Below are 21311 nucleotides of genomic sequence, written 5' to 3'. Positions count from 1 at the left end.
CAAAAACGATGACACTGTGGCGTATATAATGTACGGCATATATTTCACACCCGAATGTATACTTTTATTGTGAAGGGGAGAAGGTGAGGTGAGAAGGCACCAACAATTTTACTTCATTCTATTTTTGGTTTTGATTGGAAGACATTGAGAATAAAACAAGACTCAAATTATATTTTCGTCTTTTTCTGCTGACTTCCACAACGCCGTCTCTTTTCAATTGATATTAAAAAGAGAATTGGCTTCTTAAAATAAAACATTGTCCTCATGTATGCTTCACCCTTTATCAATGACAGGTTTCCAGTGTCACTGCAGTGTTCTTTCAGCTCATTATTTTGGCGTTGGGTTAAAAAGATTCCCTCTTCACGGACCTTCCATTTTTTAAAAATATGAATGTAATCATGTTTTATGTTGAGACTCAATATATATATATATATATATATATATATATTTATTAATCAGGCTCTTTGCTGCTCTTCCCCCGCTCTTTCTGCTGCTATACTGATTTAACAGGACCTCCTGCTCCAGCGGAGCTTCATTTTCTGAAGTTTTATGTATTTCAAGTGTCTCCATTGGGTGGCTTGATTTTAGTTTAATTGTAGCCCTTAAGTATTTTTCAATTGACAATTTTGGCCCATTTGACAAAACGTTTGGACACCTCTGATATCCAATCGTCCAACCTCTGATGTCTAATGCTCAATAGTTTGAATTTCTGCTTTGGAACCTTCATTAGCATGTTCATTCATGTCCAAAGGAATTGGGAATATAATTTATGTCATTTTATGGTTTCAATGTGAAAACTGAGTTCTGTCCGTTATATATTTTATTAGTTGTTCCCTTTGTAATGTTTCAGTGACTTCAGCTAGAAAGGCTGGTGATTGAAACATTTTAAATCCACCCAAAATGAAGTCACCCTGATTTTAAAGTTCAAATTTTATCTTTCCAAGGAATGCAGCGTCGTTGTGACGTCGAACCTGATGACCAGTTAATCTATTTCGTCCCGCCCACCTGTGACATTCTGCCTGTGATTGGCTCGTTCTCGCTGCTATAGCTTGTAAATTGGCTGAGGCTACTGTCTGTTCACTCAGAGCGTGTTTAGCCAATTCCATTAGTGGAATCGGATTTATCCTGTAGTCCAACTGTTCATGGTTCATTGTTGGGCCTGTTGGTTCCGCTATTCCAGGACGAGATTTAGTTAGCTCGGCTAAAGTTGACGGCTGTTTAGTGGGTGTTTTTTTCTTTTTTTTTTTTCTAAAGCAAATTCTGGAGAATCCGTGAAACGCTAAGAGGAACCACTCCCGAAATGTCTTCGGACGAAGACAGGGCCAAGGAGATACTAAAGGGTTTTAAATTGTATCCTTTTATCAGCTGTAATGTAAGGCTCAGGATGCAGTAAGCTAGCAGGTAGCTCGGTAAGCTGAGCTGCTGCGGCTCTGCTCACAACTCTTTTCACCATGGCTCATCTGTGGAAATGGTGGCCTGTCGGCAGGATGTGGGGCTGCCTCTGGTGGCCTTGTTGTTGTCTTGAATGAGCTTGTTGGGTTGAATGAGCCCGAAGTGGCAGTCACAGATCGCGTGTTAGATCCACCTTGAAGGCAGATCTGCAGAACTAACAGTCATGTCGACTCCTGCTGGGGTTTGTTGACTGTCTGAACTTCTGAGTCCATGTGCCTCTGAAGCGTGAAATATAGCGTTCTGTCAAGTGTTGTGGTAAAATCTGGAAATCGGCCTGAAATGTCTGAATCTTAGTTGAGGGAGGTTTTTTTTTGAGACGCTGGGTAAATAAACTTAGTCTTCATAAAGCGCTCATATTCATAATGAATGACGCGGAGAGGAGCAGCTTTTGCTCTGGGCTTTCAGATAGAGATTAGGTGTCCATCCCAATTCTAATCCGGAAAATTTGAATAGGAGTAGAGTCTGCTGTTGGTGCGCGGAGAACACGGAAAGTCTGAACAGTAGATTTCAGTATGTTAGGACTGCTGGATGTAAATTCTGAGAGACTTGTTGATGAGATACTTGCTTACAACTAGGATACTGTTGAAGTTGTAGTTTAAAATGTTTTTATAACAATGAATTTGATTTACTGTCAGATGTAGAATATCAGATGGACAGTCCTTAGCTAATTTCTGGGGAAAATACTTAGTGATATTCTGGTAATAGACATGCAGTTTGTATTTCTATTTTTGTTCTCTCTGAATAAAAATAAAATTATAGATAGTTGATGTTTATATTTGCTGGTGCTCTCCCTTTAATTCCATTCCAGCTTACAACCTGTAGCAGCATGACTGCAGTGACAGCTCAGGATAACCCAACCTGATTAACATGCTGCTGAAGCCAGATTTACTTTGCTGGTAGCTGCTCTTCAACTTGTCAGACATCCACATGTGGCTGAGCTGCAGCTGTCTAAACACTACTGATAGCAGTATCAGCAGTGCTCGGCAGCACTACTGATGGTGTCTAGCACTACTGCTAGACATTTATAATAAGATAATAAATACCTTACTATTTCAAAATAAGATATTCTGAATTAAAGGGAGCCATATCTTATTCTTATTCAGAATAAGATATGGCTCATATGCAGGGAGCATAGAAGATGAGATGGTAGTAGTTGTGGTGGAATCAAAGCCTGCAGAACAAATGAACTGCAGTGTTTTCAGTATACATTTTTTACGGGAGTCTCTAGGAGCTCATTAGATTTCATGTGTAACTCCTCATGTATCTGCAACAGCTGCTGGAGAGGAAGCAGGGAAGCTGGAAACTAACCTCAAATAAACCAAGAACGATTCTTCATAATCTAAAGTCACCATAGATGCATCAGAAATACATTTTGTGTGTTTCCTTGGTGTTGATTCACAGATGGCATGTTGTCCAGCTCTACAGAGCTCTGCTCATGAACTGATGTTGGAGGCAGGTGTGCTGCAGTAGAGGGACAACTAAAAGTTGTGGGAGATTTTTTAGAACTGGCGTTTGAGAGCCCTGCTCTAGACCGTGTTATCGTCTCAGGCTCCGGGATGGACTGCTGCCTATCCCCAGTGATGATTGGCTGATAGATCAGGGTGCTCTGATCAACCAATCATCCTGAAGTGTGCAAGTAATTGATTGGTTTGTACAAGTAAACTGAGAATAAATTCTGATAAATGTAAGAAGTAGCTGAAGAGAATCAATTTAGTAGATAAATGATGAAACCTTGAGACAGAAATGTGAGCCTAAACAGAGCCCTTTGGTTTGTAGGTAGAAGTTGTTGCAGCAGCATACTACCTCATGTTCAGGTCTCTCTCACTCGACAAAACCAATGCAGCCTCAATATCAGTGTACAGGAATATCACTATAGATAACCAAACTACCATATTTCATGAGCAACAGAAAAAGGTCATGGAACCTGAGTCCAGATTTACTGTTTTCAGAGCAGATGAAGTAGGCTGGATGATAAATAACAGTATATATTGCAATAGACACATGATCAATATCAATAGATGAAACATGCAACAAAATATTCATTATATAGAATATTCACTCTCTTCATTTGTGGTTTATGGAGGATGAAGAAGCATTTCCACACAGAGTTCAGACCTGAACCTCGTTCAGAACCTTTGGGAAGCTTTGAGCAGTGGTCAGTTTCTCCCATCATCAGTACAAGACCTTGGTGAAAAATTAAACAAGATTTCTATCAGAGAGGTAGCATGTTTCCTCTTAACATTCCAGACTGTCTTTGCCGAAGCAGGAACAGTTGGAGAACATTTTGAGTATTTGCCAGAATTAAAATATGAAAACAAAAAAAATAAGGAGAGAAATAAGCCTGTAAAAGCTGGTAAAGGGCAGGCTGGAGATGCTATGTGACGAACAAATGAGAGGGTGGAGCTCATTAATGAGAGTAGATTCTGAAATCTACCAATCAAGACATGGAGAAGGAAAAAGACGTTTATTTTGGTAAGAACTAGTAGTTGTTGAGATGAACTAGCTGAGACTAGGGACATCCTATCATCATGGACTCATTATTATTTAACCCTGGGACTGAGCCTGGTTGATCAGATGAGTTACTTGGATTAGGCCAGTGGTGGATGTTTGGAATGTGGGATTTTTTGCCAATCTCTCATTTGAACTCCAAGCCAGAGAAATCACTGTGAAAGCAGAAATGGTTTCTAAGAGTTTTGGATTCCTGTTGTTTTTGTTTTTTGTTGCTTAACGTTTTCTCAATAGAAACTGGATGAATCTCCGCGATGCAGAGACGGGGAAGGTGCTGTGGCAAGGAACAGAGGATCTGTCTGTACCAGGGGTAGAACATGAAGGTATGTACTCAGTACATATTTTATTAAATGCATAAGTTTGGTTGCTAGGCTAAGATAGGAAACGTGATTAGCAGGTAGCCTCAGTCAATGAGGTTGGGATGACATTCGAAAACACACGGGACCCTCTGAAGACAAAGTCATTTTGTATCTTAAAATTTGACCGGTCAGTCGGCCATTTTACACACGCATCTCTAGTGAGGTCACTGGTGCCTGTCACCTGGCAAGAGGCGGGGTTACCCTGAACAGGGGTTACCCTGGAATAATTAGTTGCAGACAAAATAATTAGTCTGCAACTAATTATTTCGAGTGGACTGTGGTATGGAAGATGCAACTAATGTAATACTAAAAATCACAGTCAAATCAACTTCAGAAAACTTCTGAACTTGTGTCTTATTCCAATCCTCGAGAGCTAAAATAAACTGGAAGGTCATTTTTAACAGGTCTTTAGGACTTCATGAGTAGTTTTGTCCTTTATTTTACCAGGTAGGTTGATTGAAAACAAATTTTCATTTTTAACAACAGTCTTTTGAACCTGGTCCTTGCGATTTGTTATGCAGTCCTGTTGGTGGTAATGCACATATCATTTTTATGTAAGTTTTAATAACTTGTTTTTATTCATTATAAATTATTCATGATAAATTCTGAATTAATTCAGCACCACTTCCCACTAACTTTCTTCCACATGGTACATAAACAAACTGCTTCTGGTTTCTGGTTTCCAATGTGCTTGTCCCTCCATCTTGACCAGATAGTCAGTCTTAGGATTGCTTCTTAAATGAGCTGTCTTTAGATTATTGTGATTAATTAATTTTTTGACAATTAACTTTTTTTTTTAGCTCGTGTCCCAAAGAAGATCCTGAAATGTAAAGCTGTTTCCAGAGAGCTGAACTTCTCTTCCACTGAGCAGCTGGAGAAGTTTCGGTTGGAGCAAAAGGTTTTCTTCAAAGGACAGTGTCTAGAAGGTAAGCAGTGATGGTGCTGCCGGCGACAGCAGTATCCCCCACTTATTTCATACAGACACTAATAAGTTACATATTCATGTTTCAACACAGATAATGGCAGCATGTGGAATTAAAGCCCAAATTAAATTATAAGATAATTTATCTTTTACGGTGCCAGTAATGCCGAAACTAATAGTAAATAATAAAGACGTTTTATTCTAATTTAGTAATGTAATTATATTAGTTGTGTTACTACCCCCACGCCACTAGAGGCAGTATCAGGCCCGAAAAGGTGCGACTAAGGAGCAGATTTAGAAGTACACCGAAAGCTACAGAATTTGTTGAGCTGTGCTGAAGTAAATAAAAGAGAGAAGTTCAAATACATTCTGAGAGTGAAAATCCTTCCTAAAGGTGAAGATATATCACAGATTTCAAAAGAAAATATAAATGGGAGGCCACGGATAATATAGGAAATGGCGCCTCCTTCACTTCCGGAGTGCAATGGTCCCATTTCCAAATAAGGTATGAGACTGACAGTGGTCCGTCCCCGCCCCTTTCTGTTTGCTGCAGCGAGGTCCTTCTCGCAAAATGAGTAAGAAACAGAACAGATGTCTTTGGAAAGTTTCTTTGCGAAGGTGAAAAGGCCCAGAGAAGAGACAGGAGAATGGATTTATCCCAGTAGGTGATTCCCACATTCCAAGCTCTGCATGATATGCGGCGACCGGTTTGCTAATGAAGGAATGAAGCTTCAAACTGCTTCGCCACAAGGAGACCAAGCACCCTGTGCATAAGCAACATTAATTTGTCGTTATCGTGAGTTAAAATTTTCATGAAAATAAAATGTTTGTTTTTGTTGCGCATCTGAATCTTATTTTGAAGGGATGTGTAAACGTTACCATAGCGACCAGAGTCAGAGAGCGTTAGGGCAGTGGTCGAGACGAGAGTAGTACAGCTTATGAGTTCTAAGTCTGGTTCACATGGTGCGATTTAAGAATTGTCGGCCGATTTTCCAAACCTCTGTGACCAGAGAGCTGATAAAAGTACAACAGATTCGATCGGTCCGTGTGTCCAGCCACACAGCAGGAGCAACACACCACACACGAACCGATTCCACTCACGAACATCCCGATTCTAGAAGAAAATCCAGTAAAGCCCCCAAAATACCATACATGAATTTAGAATAAACAAACATGGATGACGATGTAGGAACAACAGTGACAGTTTGTGGCTCATTTTAAGCGATAAAAGACGAAACAAAAAGAAAAGGCGTTTGATAAAAGATGGAGGGAGCAGCCGCCCTATTTGCTGCACTATGATTTGGAGGCGAGTTATGTTTTTTCGTAGTTAACATTTTTCTCACACTATGTTTAGATTGTTTTAATTCTGTGGTTACATTTAGCCTCACGGCTTAATTATATGATTATGATTTTACTGTTTTGATGTTTACAATGAAAACAATGGCCACAAAATAATGGATAAGTAGCTTACACTAATTTTAAAATCTTGCCGTGTGAACCAGGCTGTAGTACAAAATAATGTTGCGTTTTACTAGTCACAAATACAATCTACCGTACATGTAATGCACGTGGCTAGTGTCAGCGTCAAGCCCTGACTGAATGAATAGGCTTATTGTTTTAACCTCACGTTAATGATGGATAGCTGAAAAGTTACCAGGTTTATCAACTGCCAGTTTCGCTCCAGCTCCTCTCCTTGTCATTTCTGTTGATATTCCTTGTACGAAATGTTGAATAAACATTTATGCTGTTACTTTCCACATATCATCTCTGATGTCCACTGAACTCTCGGTTGCGCGATGTCAACTGTTTGGGATTTCCCTCCTTGCTTACGTCACCACGCTTTCTGATTGGCTACCTGTCACATTAAACAGACTGTATTCACGCTCCCGGTCAAACCCCACACACTGCGATAGTCGGGACAAGACAATTCAACATGTTGAATATGCCCGATTTTAGATCAGAGCGGTAACACACTGCAGGATGATTGGCTACAATTATCGCAAGTGACAATCTTAGAACTCAGAACGTTCTAAGATTGTCGTAAGGTGAAAGTCGGGGCAAAAAATTTTAAATTGTGCGATGTGACCTATGCTTTAGTGGGCACACCAACATGCAGAAGCCTTGTCTGACGTTTTCCCCCTCCTCCCCCCCGCCCCATAGCACTCCCTGCCGGGCCACAGTAAAATGTCCAAGCCTTGACCAAAGGTTGAGGACCACTGCTGTAGATGGTTTTGGCTAGCGCTGCTCCACCAAATCCTGACGGCTCTCCAGTGAGACTCAGCACTAGAAAGTACAAACACCCAGTCAGTTATTTCTGTTCTGTAGGCTGTTGCATCATAGCTGCCATTTATGCCCAGAAATGTTAACTGAAGAATATAAGCATGTTGGATGCAACTACTACCACATGTAGTAGTAAATGAAGCAGCCTGGTGTAATCCAGGGGAAAGAACTCCAGAAGGGGTGACTGAAGGAAGGCTGGAGGAGGCTGAGTGAACTGAAATGAGCTGGCCGTGTCTGCGTGTTGGAAGGCGGTCCACAGGGACTCGCTGCTGGGAGTGATGTTCCAGGAGGGCCCTGGGGCCACCATGGTATCCACATCACAACATGTTATGTTGCTGGTTTCCAGTAGATGCAAGAACAGGCTTTATGGAGCATTAACACTGTTAATGACTGTTGTAATATGTGGGATTGTTACTGTTAATGAAGGGATGATGGAGCTCTTTGGGGTTTTCTCTCTGTGTGCAGAATGGTTCTTTGAATTTGGTTTCGTCATCCCAAACTCCACCAACACATGGCAGTCTCTGATAGAAGCAGCTCCTGAGTCCCAGATGATGCCAGCCAATGTCTTAACGTAAGACAGCTGTCTTCTCTTCTTTCTGTTTCAGTTCAGACATCACTCATTCTGAATACGATCATGTTGTGTTTATGCCTTTTGAATTTTACTACTATGTACAGTAAATGCTTATGGTATTTGTTTTTTGCCTTGGAGACAGAATTACTACATATTTCCTTTTTATTTAAATCCGTTTCTCTTTTCATCTCTCTCCAACGTACACCAAGATACCCTACGTGACCAATATACTATTGGATAATTACTGCATTTCAGAAAATTGTCTTCTAATTGCAGTAAGTTATTTAATCCCAGCTGATGCGAACATTAGCTTCTAATTTCTTAAACAACCATGTAGAAGGATACATCCTGTGGTTATGGAAGGATGTTTGTCTGTTTAAGAAGGAATCACTGGCATCAATCAGAGGAAACATTTAAGGAGATGCAGAAATGAATAAACTTGGGTTGAGAACCGTCCAATGTATAATTAAAGACTGGAAGAATAGTGAGGAACCATCGTCTATGAAGAAGAAATGTGGTCTGAAAAATATGTTGAACGATTGTAACTGGTGATGACTTTTAAATGCTTGATGGCATCAAATCAAAGAAAAACAACAGTAGAACAAAGTTCAATGTTTGATAGTTAACGTAAGAGCATTTCTACATGTACAGTGTGAAGGGAACTCAAGAGATTGTGGTGAACAGCCATAAGAAAACCACTTACAGGTGAGGTTATCTGGAGAAAAAAAATCTTCATTCTGCAAGGAAACCTTAAGATTGGACTCTATAGCAATCTCAAAAGGTCATGTGATCTGACGAGTCCAGATTTACCCTCTATCAGAGTGATGGGCACAACAGGGTAAGAAGAGAGGCAGATGAAGACCTATAACAGGACTCCAGACTAATTGGGGCCAATTTTTTTCATTTGTTCCAAACCTGCTCTGCCATAACATATAGATGAAGCCAAACATTTATGTAAGCTGATCCTGAACCACCTGGCCAATAAATCTGCTGAGCTGGTCACAAGTTAAAGAGACAAAACAGAAAATTCTGCAGAGTGTACTCATCCAGCTAACCGTTAGTCGACTTAGCATTAGCTGCAGGCAGAGTGAGTGGAGGGTGGAGGACTTAACTCCACCTGCGATTCTTTCTCTCCTTGTTCTACAGAGAAGGAAAACGTTTCTTCTCATGTTCTCTCCTCCCTCTCACTTTTTTATCCTCAGCACATAGGGGTCAGGTCATCAGTTGCATTTGAATGCTGCCAGGACTCTCACACCAAGCTACATTAAAAACCAAGGATGTTGCAGGTGTGGTCTTGAGTCCATCATGTCTGAGACGGAGACAGCACCAGGACTCATGTACCAAAACATCGCCTTCATGCTAAAAATTTTGGAGCCATTTAATTTAAATGGTTAAGAAGAGATTTTTAATAACGAGGAGGTCTGTGAAACCTGGAGCACTGCCACACCTGCATGGAGAACTGTAGCAACAGTGGTTGGATCTGAAACCATGAGAACCAAGTTATTGGTCGGATCGCTGCTGTACAAATAAAGCTTTGATTTTCTTAGAGCAGAACGATCTCATTTACACTTTGATGTCTTGTGTTTCAGTGGTAATGTGATCATAGAGACAAAGTTCTACGACAATGATCTTCATGTGAGTACTTCCAGGGTTCGGCTTTTCTACATCTGACATCTGAGCCTTGACCTCTGACCTTCCAACCTGCTGATGTCCTGCCAAGATCCAGAAATAAACCATGGAAGTTAGCTACAGTCTGTGGCCGTCACCTGTTATACAGTCATGGATCAGCATGTTTAGGCTGAGCCCTCTGTGCTGCCACCATCACTTTTGTGTTTTGTTCCATTTTCTTTTTGGAGAAGAGAAATTAAGAAGAAAAAAAATCCCTGATTCTGAATTACGTCTCTATGTTGTTCCTTCTAATCCTTTGCTTGATCTGCAGGACCACTAATTCAGGTCAAGCTATGAATAAAAATGAGCATTTACTCAGGAACACAGTGGCAGACATCTGCCTTTATATTGAAGAGAAAGTCAGAGAAAATGCTCATAATATTTTCTAGTTCTAGTTTAAAGCTGACATGCACTCCATTAAAATTAGCCTAAACTATGAAAGATAGGCCAAGATGAGTTCAGTTCTTGGATTACATTTTAAACACACACACATACACAATGTACTACACAACTCATTATAAGACACACATTCTCATTTTTCTTAAAGCTGTCCTCCATTACCTCCAGAAGAGGGCAACAGCTCTTATGTTTCCATGTTGTGTTGACTAGAACTAGTGGCCCTGTACCTGCTTTGCTTTGTTCACCAAACTCTCTCTTGTGATAAATTAGTCACTTCTTATTTAGCACCTGTTTGTCCACTACTTAAGGGGGGGGATCTGTGTCACTACCCCCCGCTTCCCCTGTGTATACATCAAATCTCTGAGGCGCTGATAGAGACTGACAGACGGTGAGATGGCAGTCCTGATCTGAGCATCGAAACTGTCTGGAGAACATCCAGGGGACTGGGCCCGGGTCAGGGTTTGTTCTGAAGAGGATGCCCGTCTCTGGGCTGCCTCTGGAGGGGGGGCATACTTCTGACAACACTTATACACTACAATAGTTGTAGGTTTCAGAGAAATCAGCTTGTAACACAGTCAAACATACAAAGCACTGAATTATCCGGATTGTCTCGAGTTAACCTTAAATACTGTTAAGATGTTCTTGGAAGGTAGTTTGTGTGACGTTCACCAGCAAACCAATAGTTTTTTGCAGTTATTTTGCTCCTTTGCTTTAATGTCAAAGATCAACTTGATTCAGAGGTTAAACTTCTTAATTTGTCTGATGTAGATAATTCATCAGCTTGTTTTTGTATGTAGCTATGTCTTCTTCCATCAGATGGTACCAACTGTTAATGTCCTGTCTGCAGCCTGGCTCTACATTCTGATTTGGACATTGCATCAATTCATTGTGTTTCTGTTTTTCTTAGCTTTTGGAAGAGCTGTGTAAAATAGCCACGTGTTTTAATATGACAGGATTTATGGATTAAAGTCATACAATGTTGTAATAACATGATGTGTGTGTTTGTTCCTTACTGTGTTGTTCTCTGAATATAATTTTGTTTTAAATTCTAAAACAATTTCTGTATCTGGAAGCGTATCTGATCTGCTTAAATATTTCTATGGTCAGTTGTACTGATTAACTTCAGTTTTATGTGGTCCTCTAAATATGCACTCCTTGAACTGTGGTTCATCTTAGCTGTTCTCTAAATTGATAGTGTTATGTATTTTATAATACTACCACAGTTATACAAATATAGTAGTCATAACTGTGGTAGTTGTAACATCACAAGTTCGAATCCCTGCCTGATGTCCTTTGCCGCATGTCTTCCCTCTCTCTCATTACCCACTTTCCGTTTGACCTCTCTCAAATAAAGACCAGTAGAGCCAATTAAACCTATAAAAAACTGATAATGAACTGATCAGTTCCTACCTTCAGACAGTCAAACTGAATGCACACTTCTTATGTCTCAGGTTTCTAATGAGAACTAGCAAACCTGCTGTTTGTCAGAACAGCCAGTTTGCTGTTCTGAGACAGATGAGCAGTAATGGCCTGAAAAAAGAACAATGACTCAAAAAAAGTTCTGGCAGAGCTGAATTCTAATGTTGGGTCCTATCCACCTTCCGATTCTGTTGCATTGTTTCTACTTACCAAAATTTTTAGTGTTTATTGTCAATCTTTGAAACTTAGTTTTGTTTATGAGGAACCCAATGAGAAGCTAGATCCAGGACAGGAGCTGTGTTCTAGTTTCAGTGACCTCCATGATGTCATTTCCTGCTGGCAGGAGTGAAGATAATGTTCCTGTTGAGGTTCCTGAGCTAGTACCAGTCTGGTTTTGGACCAAGTAAGGCGCCTTTCAGCTGTATTGTAGCAGATAATTTTTCATGTTTAAGCCAGATATTTACAATTTCAAATTATGATTAACAAGCCTCTTAGTTTTAGTTTCAGAGATATTGATGATGACTTGGACACATTGAAACACTGAACATTCATTCTCAATTCCCTTAAAGATACAATTTTCTTTAAGTCATCAAATTACTGTCAAGATAAATATTATATTAGTAAACCATTTCAATGTATGGAGCCCCTAAAGGAACATTGAAAAAATAAATAAATAAATGAACTTTCTCGTGCGCACCACATAAAGTTTATTTTTTGTTCAATGTCCCTTTCGGGACTTGATCCGACAGATCAGCCTCACAGGCTCAGTGGTAAGATGTTCCATCGGTTCCCTAGTGCTATTACATTTCTACATCGTTAGGGGGCAGCACAGTGAACGGTATGGCGATTTCGTAAGAGGAAGAACTTCATGTTGCTTTGCGGTCTCGACCTTGGATATTACACCATCAAGCTGCAGCATGGGGGGCAAGGAGCCGAATGTAAGTGCTTTAAATAAAGGTGACCCAACCAGTGTGTCCTTTCTTTTCTTGATATGTTATTAGTGGAGGTGCGCTGCTTATGAGGGAAGGTCCACTCCATTAAAGGAGCCTTAGGTCGGCATGTTGGACTAGCTGCCTCTGCTTTGCTAGCGTTAGCCTCCATTATAGCTGCGTATGAGTTTGGTTTGGTCTGGAAACAGCGCCGTGCTCCTCAGGACTCTGTTTGGACGAACACTTCCAGTGTTCAGCCTGCTGTTCTCAGACTGGTTGTTTTACTCTAAAATTACTTTTGACAGGTTACTTTTCCTCTTAACTGACATCTTAAAACTTCTGACTGGTACTTTTATAAAATTATCAATTTAGCTTCATTTTAACACCTTGATGATCAACTCATCATCACCTTTATTCATACAAACATGCAGCGCTTCATTCAGCACCTGAGGGACCTGACTGGCCGGATGTCTTCGTCTGGGGGCAAAGGAGCAGGACTGGGACTGAAGCTGCTGCTGGGAGCTGGAGCCTTAGCATATGGCCTTAAAGAAGCCACCTACACAGGTACATTGCCTTAACTGCCATCGGGCCGTTAAGGCAGGTCAGGTCAGGGCCTAGGTTGGGCCCCTGTTCAAGCAGAACTGTTTGTCTAATTTTCCACAAACAACTTGAGAGTAGCTTCCCCATCAGCTGGAATATCATAGAAAAGGAAATTTATTTCTACATTGATATGTAGATGTTAATGTTTTCAGCCTTATTCTCATAGGGAACATGGGTATTGGTCATTGTGGTTGAGACACATTAGTGCTGTATCCAGACATAGTAATGGAAAGTTCAGCGAAAGAAAAAACATTGATGCCCACATCTTCAATAGGATTGTCAAATAATGGAAAGCCTGGAGGAAGAGTGGAGAGAACCAGAATCTATTGCCGGTTATCTCCAGTCAGAGAGGGTTTGGTTCTGGTTCTGGGTCTGGTCCACTGGGTTTTCTGAAGTCCAGTGAACTCAGCTACCCATCAGGATGAAGATGCTGATCTCATTTTCCAGCAGGATTTGGTCCTGACCCAGAGTACCAGGTCCTCCTCTATCTCCATGGTGTCACCTCCAGCTGTTGAACTATTTCACTGTGAGGAGAAGAATGTTTGTTTTGCTAAAGTGAACAGGAGCAGATCACACTCTGACCTGTTAGGATCCACTAGAATAAAAATTAGGGTTGGATTAACTCAAATAAACCAGTTTTGAGGTTCTGATTGTTTTTTGTGTTTTTGTCAGCAGTGTGTTTTAACTGAAACTTGTCCTGTGTGTGTGTGTGTGAGCAGTGGAGGGCGGCCAGAGAGCTATCATCTTCAACAGGATTGGGGGGATGCAGATGGACACCATTCTGGCTGAGGGGCTTCATTTTAGGTACACTCTGCTGCCCTCTGCTGGCTGGTCCTTCCAGCCAGCAGAGTGTTGTTGTTTGCTGCGACAGATTTCAAACAGCACTGTTCTAATGTCCATGCTGCAGGATCCCGTGGTTCCAGTATCCAATCATCTATGATATTAGAGCTAAACCTCGCAAAATCTCCTCACTGACTGGAAGCAAAGGTGATAAACACTAAACACACACCTGCACACTGCTACTCAGGTACATTTTGTGTTCTTCAGCCAAGTAGAAATCTTGTGAATTTTGTTACTAAAGTTAATATAAAATACTGTTAGGAAGCTGTACTTGTTCTATATTAAGAGCTTATTATGTTTTATAGTGTTTGATAAATATGAAATCCATGGTTGGATGTAAAAAATCTTATTTTTGCATGTGTTGTCTAATGTAAGAACTGCTAATTATAGTTTAGTGGAATTCGATTTAGAAATGGTTCCAGTACAGTCCAGCACTACTCTGCCTCTGTATACACACACAGTAACATTTTAGCTTTATTCATGTAGCAAATTAAAAAGTAAGCAGTGTTACACATCATGGATTGTGTTGTAGTAACAGTCTCTCTGAGGTCAAGCTGTAGAAATTTAAACCATAAAGTTCATGGAAGGTCTCTGCAAATGAACCTCAACACCGTTATGTAGGATAGCTTTACTGTTTCCTGCTTTTCTTTCACTTCATTAGAAATATGAGAAGTATGGATATTTGTGTTTGCGCAGATCTGCAGATGGTGAATATTGGAGTGCGGGTGTTGTCCAGACCCATGGCGTCCAGCCTGCCTGTAATGTACCAACAACTAGGGAAGGACTATGATGAGAGAGTTCTGCCTTCTATCGTCAATGAAGTCCTCAAATCTGTAGTGGCCAAGTTCAACGCTTCACAGCTCATCACACAGAGAGCACAGGTGCTGCTGACTCCCACACTGTCTGCCGTTTCATATTGCAGCACCGATAAATCAGCCCCAGTTCCCTTCATTTTGGGGGTATCAGCTGATCAGCTGATACGTGCATGAAGAATTGATCTGATCCACAGATCTGATCCTCACATGTCTGAAAATATCTGCTGTCCTCTTTGCTCTGCAGTGAGAGGACAGCCTGACTGACCAGGTCACGTCTGCATGTTAACAAGTCACTACACTGTTAGTTTAGTGCCTTTATCATTATATTTAGTAACTTTTCAGAAAACAAAATTGGTATTGGTAGGCCTGTCGCGATAAACAATAAATCAATTAATCGCATGATAAAGTAAAACTATCGACCTTATTTTAATTATCAGCTTTATCGTCTCTTCCGGCCTTTTTCTCTTTCAGTTAATGACACTGAATGAAAAAAGTCTCAACTCCGGTGCTCTCCACTGACTCCTCCCTTCCTCATTTCCTTAGTGCAATGCCCAGCGCACACTACACACACTATCTTAGATCTGTCAGCCGATCGTCGGCCCATTTTCAAAACCTGAGAGACCACAAACTAGTTACTACAGTCTATCTGCAATGCATGTGGCTAGTGTCAGTCCTGACTGAATGACAATCATTAGAACCTATTTATGTCACGTTAAGGAAGAACAGCTGAAAAGTTACTGGGTTTATCAACTGCGGTAGCAGTTTCACTCCAACTCCTCCCCTTGTCATTTCTATATTCTTGCACAAAATGTTGAATAAACATTAATGTTGTTTCCACATATCTCCAATGTCCGCTTGGACTTCGGGTTGCTCTGTGTCAGCTGTTTGGGATTCCCCTCTGTAATTTTCCCTCAGAAAGCACTGAGGGGAATCCGCGCTTTCTGATTGGCTACCTGTTACATTCAACAGTCTGCGTTAACTCTCCCAGTCGGGGAAAACCCCTGATTTAGATCGTAGCAGCCTCGACGATCGTAACACACCATAAACTACAGGATGATTGGTTACGAAATCACAAGCGACAATCTGAGAGAACGGCCAACGTTCTAAGATTGTCGTAAGGGGAAAATCGGAGCAAAAAATCGTGTAGTGTGAACTATTGCATCAAGTAGGTGAAACTTTTGTTGGTGTGTCCAGGTTTCCCTACTGGTGCGCAGAGAGCTTGTTGAGAGAGCAAAGGATTTCAACATCATTCTGGATGATGTGGCCATCACAGAGCTGAGCTTCAGCAGCCAGTACACTGCTGCTGTGGAGGCCAAGCAAGTTGGTGAGTCTGGACCTGTTGGCTAACATTCTACTGACACTGGAGAGAAGTGAAGCCACTAATGCGTGTTTCTATACAGTCAGGACCAAAGTTTTTCAGATGTAGGTTCAAAGTTCTTTTCCACTTTGGCTAACATGAGTCCTGAATCTGTGCAGCGAGCTAAAGATGAGGGTTTTGGTATTGAGACCTTCCAACCTGTAGGGTTTGGAGCTCATCGCTAAACATAGATCTTTTAAAACCACAGGAAACATGCAGAAAGCTGCTTAAATATACAAGAGTTTAATTGTAATGCCAATAGAGATTTTTTCAACTGTAATGTTATACATTTTTAATCTGCCTTTTTCACAAAAAATATAAATAAAAACAGAAACATATTTTTTTCACAACTGATCCTCCACTTACTTAGATTAGCATTTATCTCTTCAGAGTGTCTCCCTTCCAATCACAAATACTTGCTGGTTAAATACAAATCATTTAAACTCTGATCCTGCCAGGGTTATGAATACTGTTGGACTTAACATGATATGAAAATATTCAGATTTAGTGAGCAGTGAGCACTTGATTTCAATTCCTAAGATTTACTGGAGTAGAACACCAAGCATTGAAGAAAATGATACCAAGAAGAGAGGAGTTGATTAAATAGTGCTTATGCATCTTTAGCCCAGCAGGAGGCGCAGAGAGCACAGTTCTACGTTGAGAAAGCCAAACAGGACCAGAGACAGAAGATCATCCAGGCGGAGGGGGAGGCAGAAGCTGCTAAAATGGTAACTGAATGTGGACTGAAGCATATCCAGCTGTGTTTGTTTTTAATATGGAGTCCAACACTGGATGTTAGCTCAACATCCACAAGTCATCTTTAGTTGCTGTTAAAGCTGCAGTGTGTTACTTTTATAAAAAAAATAAAGTGTTTACATTATTTGTATTTGTTCTGTCACCATATTGACTGTAATGAAAATCTGAGAAACAATCTAGCTCTTCCACCTCCTCCCAGTGCTACTATCAGTCAAAAACAATCAGTCAGGAGGAGGGTCTTAGCGCTGTCAATCATGTTTGTGTACACACTGCTCATGCTCAGTTCTATTCCTCTCTGCTACACTAGTTCCCCACAGCAGATCCTGTCATCAATGCTCAGGCTAGTTAGCATAGCAACTGATGACGGCAGATAAACAGTTTTTCTGGAATAGTAAGCTGTTGTCTGCTGGTAGCACATTTAGCAGCGCATACACCAGCACAACTTTCCTCTTGTCTCTGATTGGTTGTTTTTGACCAGTAACATACGGAGGAGGCGGAGGAGCTTGATTTATTCCCCCTTCCCCCACAGATTATGGATCTCATATTATACTGTCATGACTAAGTAACAGTTTTTACAAACATGTAAGAAAACATTTTTTTGTAAAGGTTACATACTTTGACTTCCAAGTGCTTAATAATTGGCCTTTGACTTGATTAGTTCAGTGTAATGTTACCTGAAGGCATTTTCAAAAATCTTCTTGATCAGAATAGTGATATGTTTACATCTCAGTATGTGAAAGGTCAGTTTTTGTGTTTGTGACCTTGCATTACACTTAAGCTTATGTTGACTAAGCACTAGTTGGTTTCTCTCAGTTGGGCCAAGCTGTGACCAAGAACCCTGGTTACCTGAAGCTGAGGAGAATCAGAGCAGCTCAGAACATTGCTAAGACGGTTGGTATGATCAGCCTCTTCAGGAGCTTTGCTGATGATGAGTTATGCTAAGTTGAGTGTCTGCTTCTAGGTGTCTGCATCTCAGAACAAAGTGTACCTTAATGCTGACAGTTTGGTTCTGAATCTCCAAGATCAGACGTTTTTCAACAGGTAAGTTCCACCGCCAGACTCAGCTTTACCTATCTGACTCTTTATCATACCTCCCTTTTCATTCTGAATGATTCCCAATTAACAGAAAGGCAACAAAGTAAAACCTGAAGAATCTTTAAGGATTGAAAGTGTGTTGGCATAGCAACATCTTTATTTCCTTTCACCTGGCATCACAGATGTTCCCTGGCTTTAGAGTTTAAATACTGAGGCTCATCTTTGAAAGTTTAATATGTCGTTAATGAAGTTGCAAGCTGATGCCTGACCTGTTGGTCTCTCCCACCTGTAGCTGCTTTTTGATTTCATCACCCGTCAAACATCTTAATCTAAGATTCAAGGAGCAAAATCAGAGATCGAAAACCCTGCATTTTAGTTTATTTTATGCTGTTCTTTTCCAGTTTTTCGACTGTTCTGAAGAAGTGAGGAGGATATGACCAGTGGCAGCACAGCAGACTTCTTATTAGACCCACAAAATCATCATCCATCAGTCTGGACAAGTGGGAAAGAACTGACTTTGTTTTATCTCTTGGAGATTTAGGAGTTGCTTTTATTACCTTTTGAAGTATGTACAATTATCTATGTGTAATAGAATAAAACTGGATTATGCACACTACCTCAGCCTAGTGCAGGAGCCTTATGTTAACAAACCTGTTTTAAATGACCGTTGCTTCTATCGGCAGTATTTGTAGGTTAAATCATTTTTACTCACTCTCTTTTTAATCAAACTAGGCTGCCTCATTTTCAGCTTTATACACATTTTCAATAAAAATCTTTGTCACATTCAGAGTAATCTCAATAGGCTGGTAGTTGAATTTTATACAACCTGAATTCCAGAAAACCTTACATTCTTTAAATTTGGACAAAATGAAAACTAAGCTGATATTGTATTCAGTCAGATGATGAACAGGTTGGAACTGAGATTATCCATTAAATGAGTTAACTTCAAAGGTGAAACCTGCTACAGATTTGTACATGGTTGGAGAGGGCAAGAAATGACTAAAAAAGAAAGATTCAGCTGGGAGAACATCTAGCAGGTCATTAGATGTATTGATACATCTAAAGTCACTAGGTGGCAGCAGTGTTCAAACTATTAGAGGCAATCTACACTAAAATACTGGTGCTAACGGAATTGAGAAGACGAGGGATGTTTTAAACACATCTACCACCATAGAGAAAAGGTGAAGTTTGACAGTGAAAAGAAAAACAATGGAGTTTAGTAAAGCAAGTATGACAGAGTTTTAGGTCCAGACTAAGATATTTTTAACTGAAAGAATAAAGTCATATTTGATATACTACAAAGTCATTAAGACAAGAAAATGTATTATTTATAACAGATAAAGTAATTATTTATTAAAACAAATGTATAAGAAAAAAGCTTTGATAGAGTGATTAAGATCTGATTTGATTCTGATGTGTTAAGATTAAATATTTTCCTATTTGTAAGACCAATACCCACATTAACTTTACAAGACCCTCATTATTCCTCATTTACAACTTTGCTGTCATCAGAAAAACTCTTAGTCTGACTCTACTTCGTCTAAAGTAACTGTAGCTCTCAGAAAAAGCCAGGACGTAGACAAAGCCTATTTACTGGAAGGTAAAATGTTATGCACTTTTCATCTCTTCTGACAAGCTGAAATATAAGCAATTTTGCACAAATTATTAAATATAGTCAGATTCACAATAGTGAGCCTCTCCACTGGTCAGATAGCGGAGGACCTTATAATGTGGAGCAACAATTCATTACTTTAAACTAAATGTCACCAATACCAAATACAGGTGTATAGATTTTTACAAAGTCCAGTCCAGAAGCTCTAGTTGTCATTAAGTGGGGTCAATCTCATGAGTCTGTGGTTGTCATTCACAAGAAGCTGACATTCACCAAACATTCTGATAAGGTCAACCAAAAAGTTAATAAGTTTAACTTCTTTTGCAAATGAAATCAGTTTGGATTATGTTAAAAATTGGTTATTTTCTGTAATTCTCTGATAGAACATGTCCTATCACCTATCCATAGGAGACAAAATCGAAACAAATCAGAAAAGTGACCAGTGAAATTCTTGGTGTTAAATTAGCTGAATTTATAGAAACACTTTTAAAAGGTCACACAGAATACATGCAGTGCTGCCCTGAAGAACTCTTCAGGGTGGATTTGAGATCCTACCATCAACTAACATTCATCCATCCATCCATCCATCCATCCATCCATCTTCTTCCGCTTATCCGGGGTCGGGTCGCGGGGGTAGCAGCTTCAGAAGGGAGGCCCAGACTTCCCTCTCCCCGGCCACTTCTTCTAGCTCTTCCGGGGGAATCCCGAGGCGTTCCCAGGCCAGCCGAGAGACATAGTCCCTCCAGCGTGTCCTGGGTCTTCCCCAGGGCCTCCTCCCGGTGGGACGTGCCCGGAACACCTCACCAGGGAGGCGTCCAGGAGGCATCCTGACCAGATGCCCGAGCCACCTCAACTGGCTCCTCTCGATGTGAAGGAGCAGCCGCTCTACTCTGAGTCCCTCCCGGATGACTGAGCTTCTCACCCTATCTCTAAGGGAGAGCCCAGCCACCCTACGGAGAAAACCCATTTCGGCCGCTTGTATCCGCGATCTCGTTCTTTCGGTCATGACCCAAAGCTCATGACCATAGATGAGGGTGGGAACATAGATCGACCGGTAAATCGAGAGCTTCGCTTTATGGCTCAGCTCTCTCTTCACCACGACGGACCGGTACAGCGCCCGCTTGACGGCAGACGCTGCGCCAATCCGCCTGTCGATCTCCCGTTCCCTTCTTCCCCCATTCGTGAACAAGATCCCGAGATACTTGAACTCCTCCACTTGGGGCAGGACACCCCCCCTGACCCGGAGAAGGCACTCTACCCTTTCCAACTAACATTTTAACTAATAATTATTAATTACAAAAGCTACTGATGCAATTCCCATCACATCAAATGTCATTTTCAGATTTTTTTTTAGATTCATTCTCACAGTAGAAGTGTGAAAATTACAGATCACTACATGAGGGAAACTTAGAAAATCTGTGGTGTGTCAAATACTTATTTTCCCTACTGAATGAATGCATTGTTGTTTTTTCCTAACAGGTTATTGAAACGGATGTGTACTCTTCTCATTAATCATTGGGGGAAAAAAATCGTCCTTGGCATTTTCCTGTTTTTTACATTGCCCATGGTATTTTGACAATTTCACAATGAACTCCAGTGTTGGAGGTTGGAAGGCCTCTATGCCATCATTCACAGACTCGAGACAATGTGAACAACGTTCTCCTCTGAGGTTTATAGTAATATTTAGTATTACTCCATCATCAATCATTAATCAGCTGAGGGCATTATTAATTTTCAATTCAATGGATAAATATGTATATACTTGCTGTGTGTTTATTAGGTAGGTCTT

The 21311-nt window shown here is 40.6% G+C and overlaps 2 protein-coding genes across 3 annotated transcripts; both read left to right on the top strand.

Moving 5' to 3' along the window:
* The first annotated feature begins 1052 nt into the window (after nucleotides 1-1052).
* Nucleotides 1053-11149, top strand: pde6d (phosphodiesterase 6D, cGMP-specific, rod, delta). The gene is made up of 5 exons (XM_032572569.1): nucleotides 1053-1350; nucleotides 4195-4283; nucleotides 5120-5245; nucleotides 7987-8092; nucleotides 9682-11149. The coding sequence occupies exons 1-5, from the start codon at nucleotides 1301-1303 to the stop codon at nucleotides 9761-9763; spliced, it is 453 nt and encodes a 150-aa protein (XP_032428460.1). The 5' UTR covers nucleotides 1053-1300; the 3' UTR covers nucleotides 9764-11149.
* Nucleotides 11150-12419: 1270 nt separating this feature from the next.
* On the top strand, nucleotides 12420-18526 carry LOC116726059 (prohibitin-2-like). Of its 2 annotated transcripts, none has more exons than XM_032572564.1 (10): nucleotides 12420-12516; nucleotides 12939-13071; nucleotides 13827-13911; nucleotides 14015-14094; nucleotides 14644-14828; nucleotides 15957-16086; nucleotides 16744-16847; nucleotides 17689-17766; nucleotides 17837-17916; nucleotides 18312-18526. In XM_032572564.1, exons 1-10 carry the CDS (start codon nucleotides 12496-12498, stop codon nucleotides 18334-18336), a joined length of 921 nt encoding a protein of 306 aa, XP_032428455.1. In that variant the 5' UTR covers nucleotides 12420-12495; the 3' UTR covers nucleotides 18337-18526. The 2 variants fall into 2 exon arrangements, with proteins under 2 accessions (XP_032428455.1, XP_032428456.1); XM_032572565.1 differs by lacking the exon at nucleotides 12420-12516 and adding an exon at nucleotides 12835-12853.
* Nucleotides 18527-21311: the final 2785 nt, after the last annotated feature.

The sequence above is a fragment of the Xiphophorus hellerii genome, chromosome 9 (genome assembly GCF_003331165.1).
Source record: "Xiphophorus hellerii strain 12219 chromosome 9, Xiphophorus_hellerii-4.1, whole genome shotgun sequence".
NCBI lineage: Eukaryota > Metazoa > Chordata > Actinopteri > Cyprinodontiformes > Poeciliidae > Xiphophorus > Xiphophorus hellerii.
This window is presented reverse-complemented; position numbering and strand designations above follow the sequence as displayed.

Coding starts and splice junctions, on each gene's coding strand:
- pde6d (XM_032572569.1), top strand. CDS start 1,301: ATGTCTTCGGACGAAGACAGGGCCAAGGAGATACTAAAGGGTTTTAAA. Junction 4,284..5,119: donor ACCAGGGGTAGAACATGAAG/GTATGTACTCAG, acceptor TTTTTTTTTTAG/CTCGTGTCCCAAAGAAGATC. Junction 8,093..9,681: donor ATGCCAGCCAATGTCTTAAC/GTAAGACAGCTG, acceptor CTTGTGTTTCAG/TGGTAATGTGATCATAGAGA.
- LOC116726059 (XM_032572564.1), top strand. CDS start 12,496: ATGGGGGGCAAGGAGCCGAAT. Junction 16,087..16,743: donor TGTGGAGGCCAAGCAAGTTG/GTGAGTCTGGAC, acceptor ATGCATCTTTAG/CCCAGCAGGAGGCGCAGAGA. Junction 16,848..17,688: donor AGGCAGAAGCTGCTAAAATG/GTAACTGAATGT, acceptor GGTTTCTCTCAG/TTGGGCCAAGCTGTGACCAA.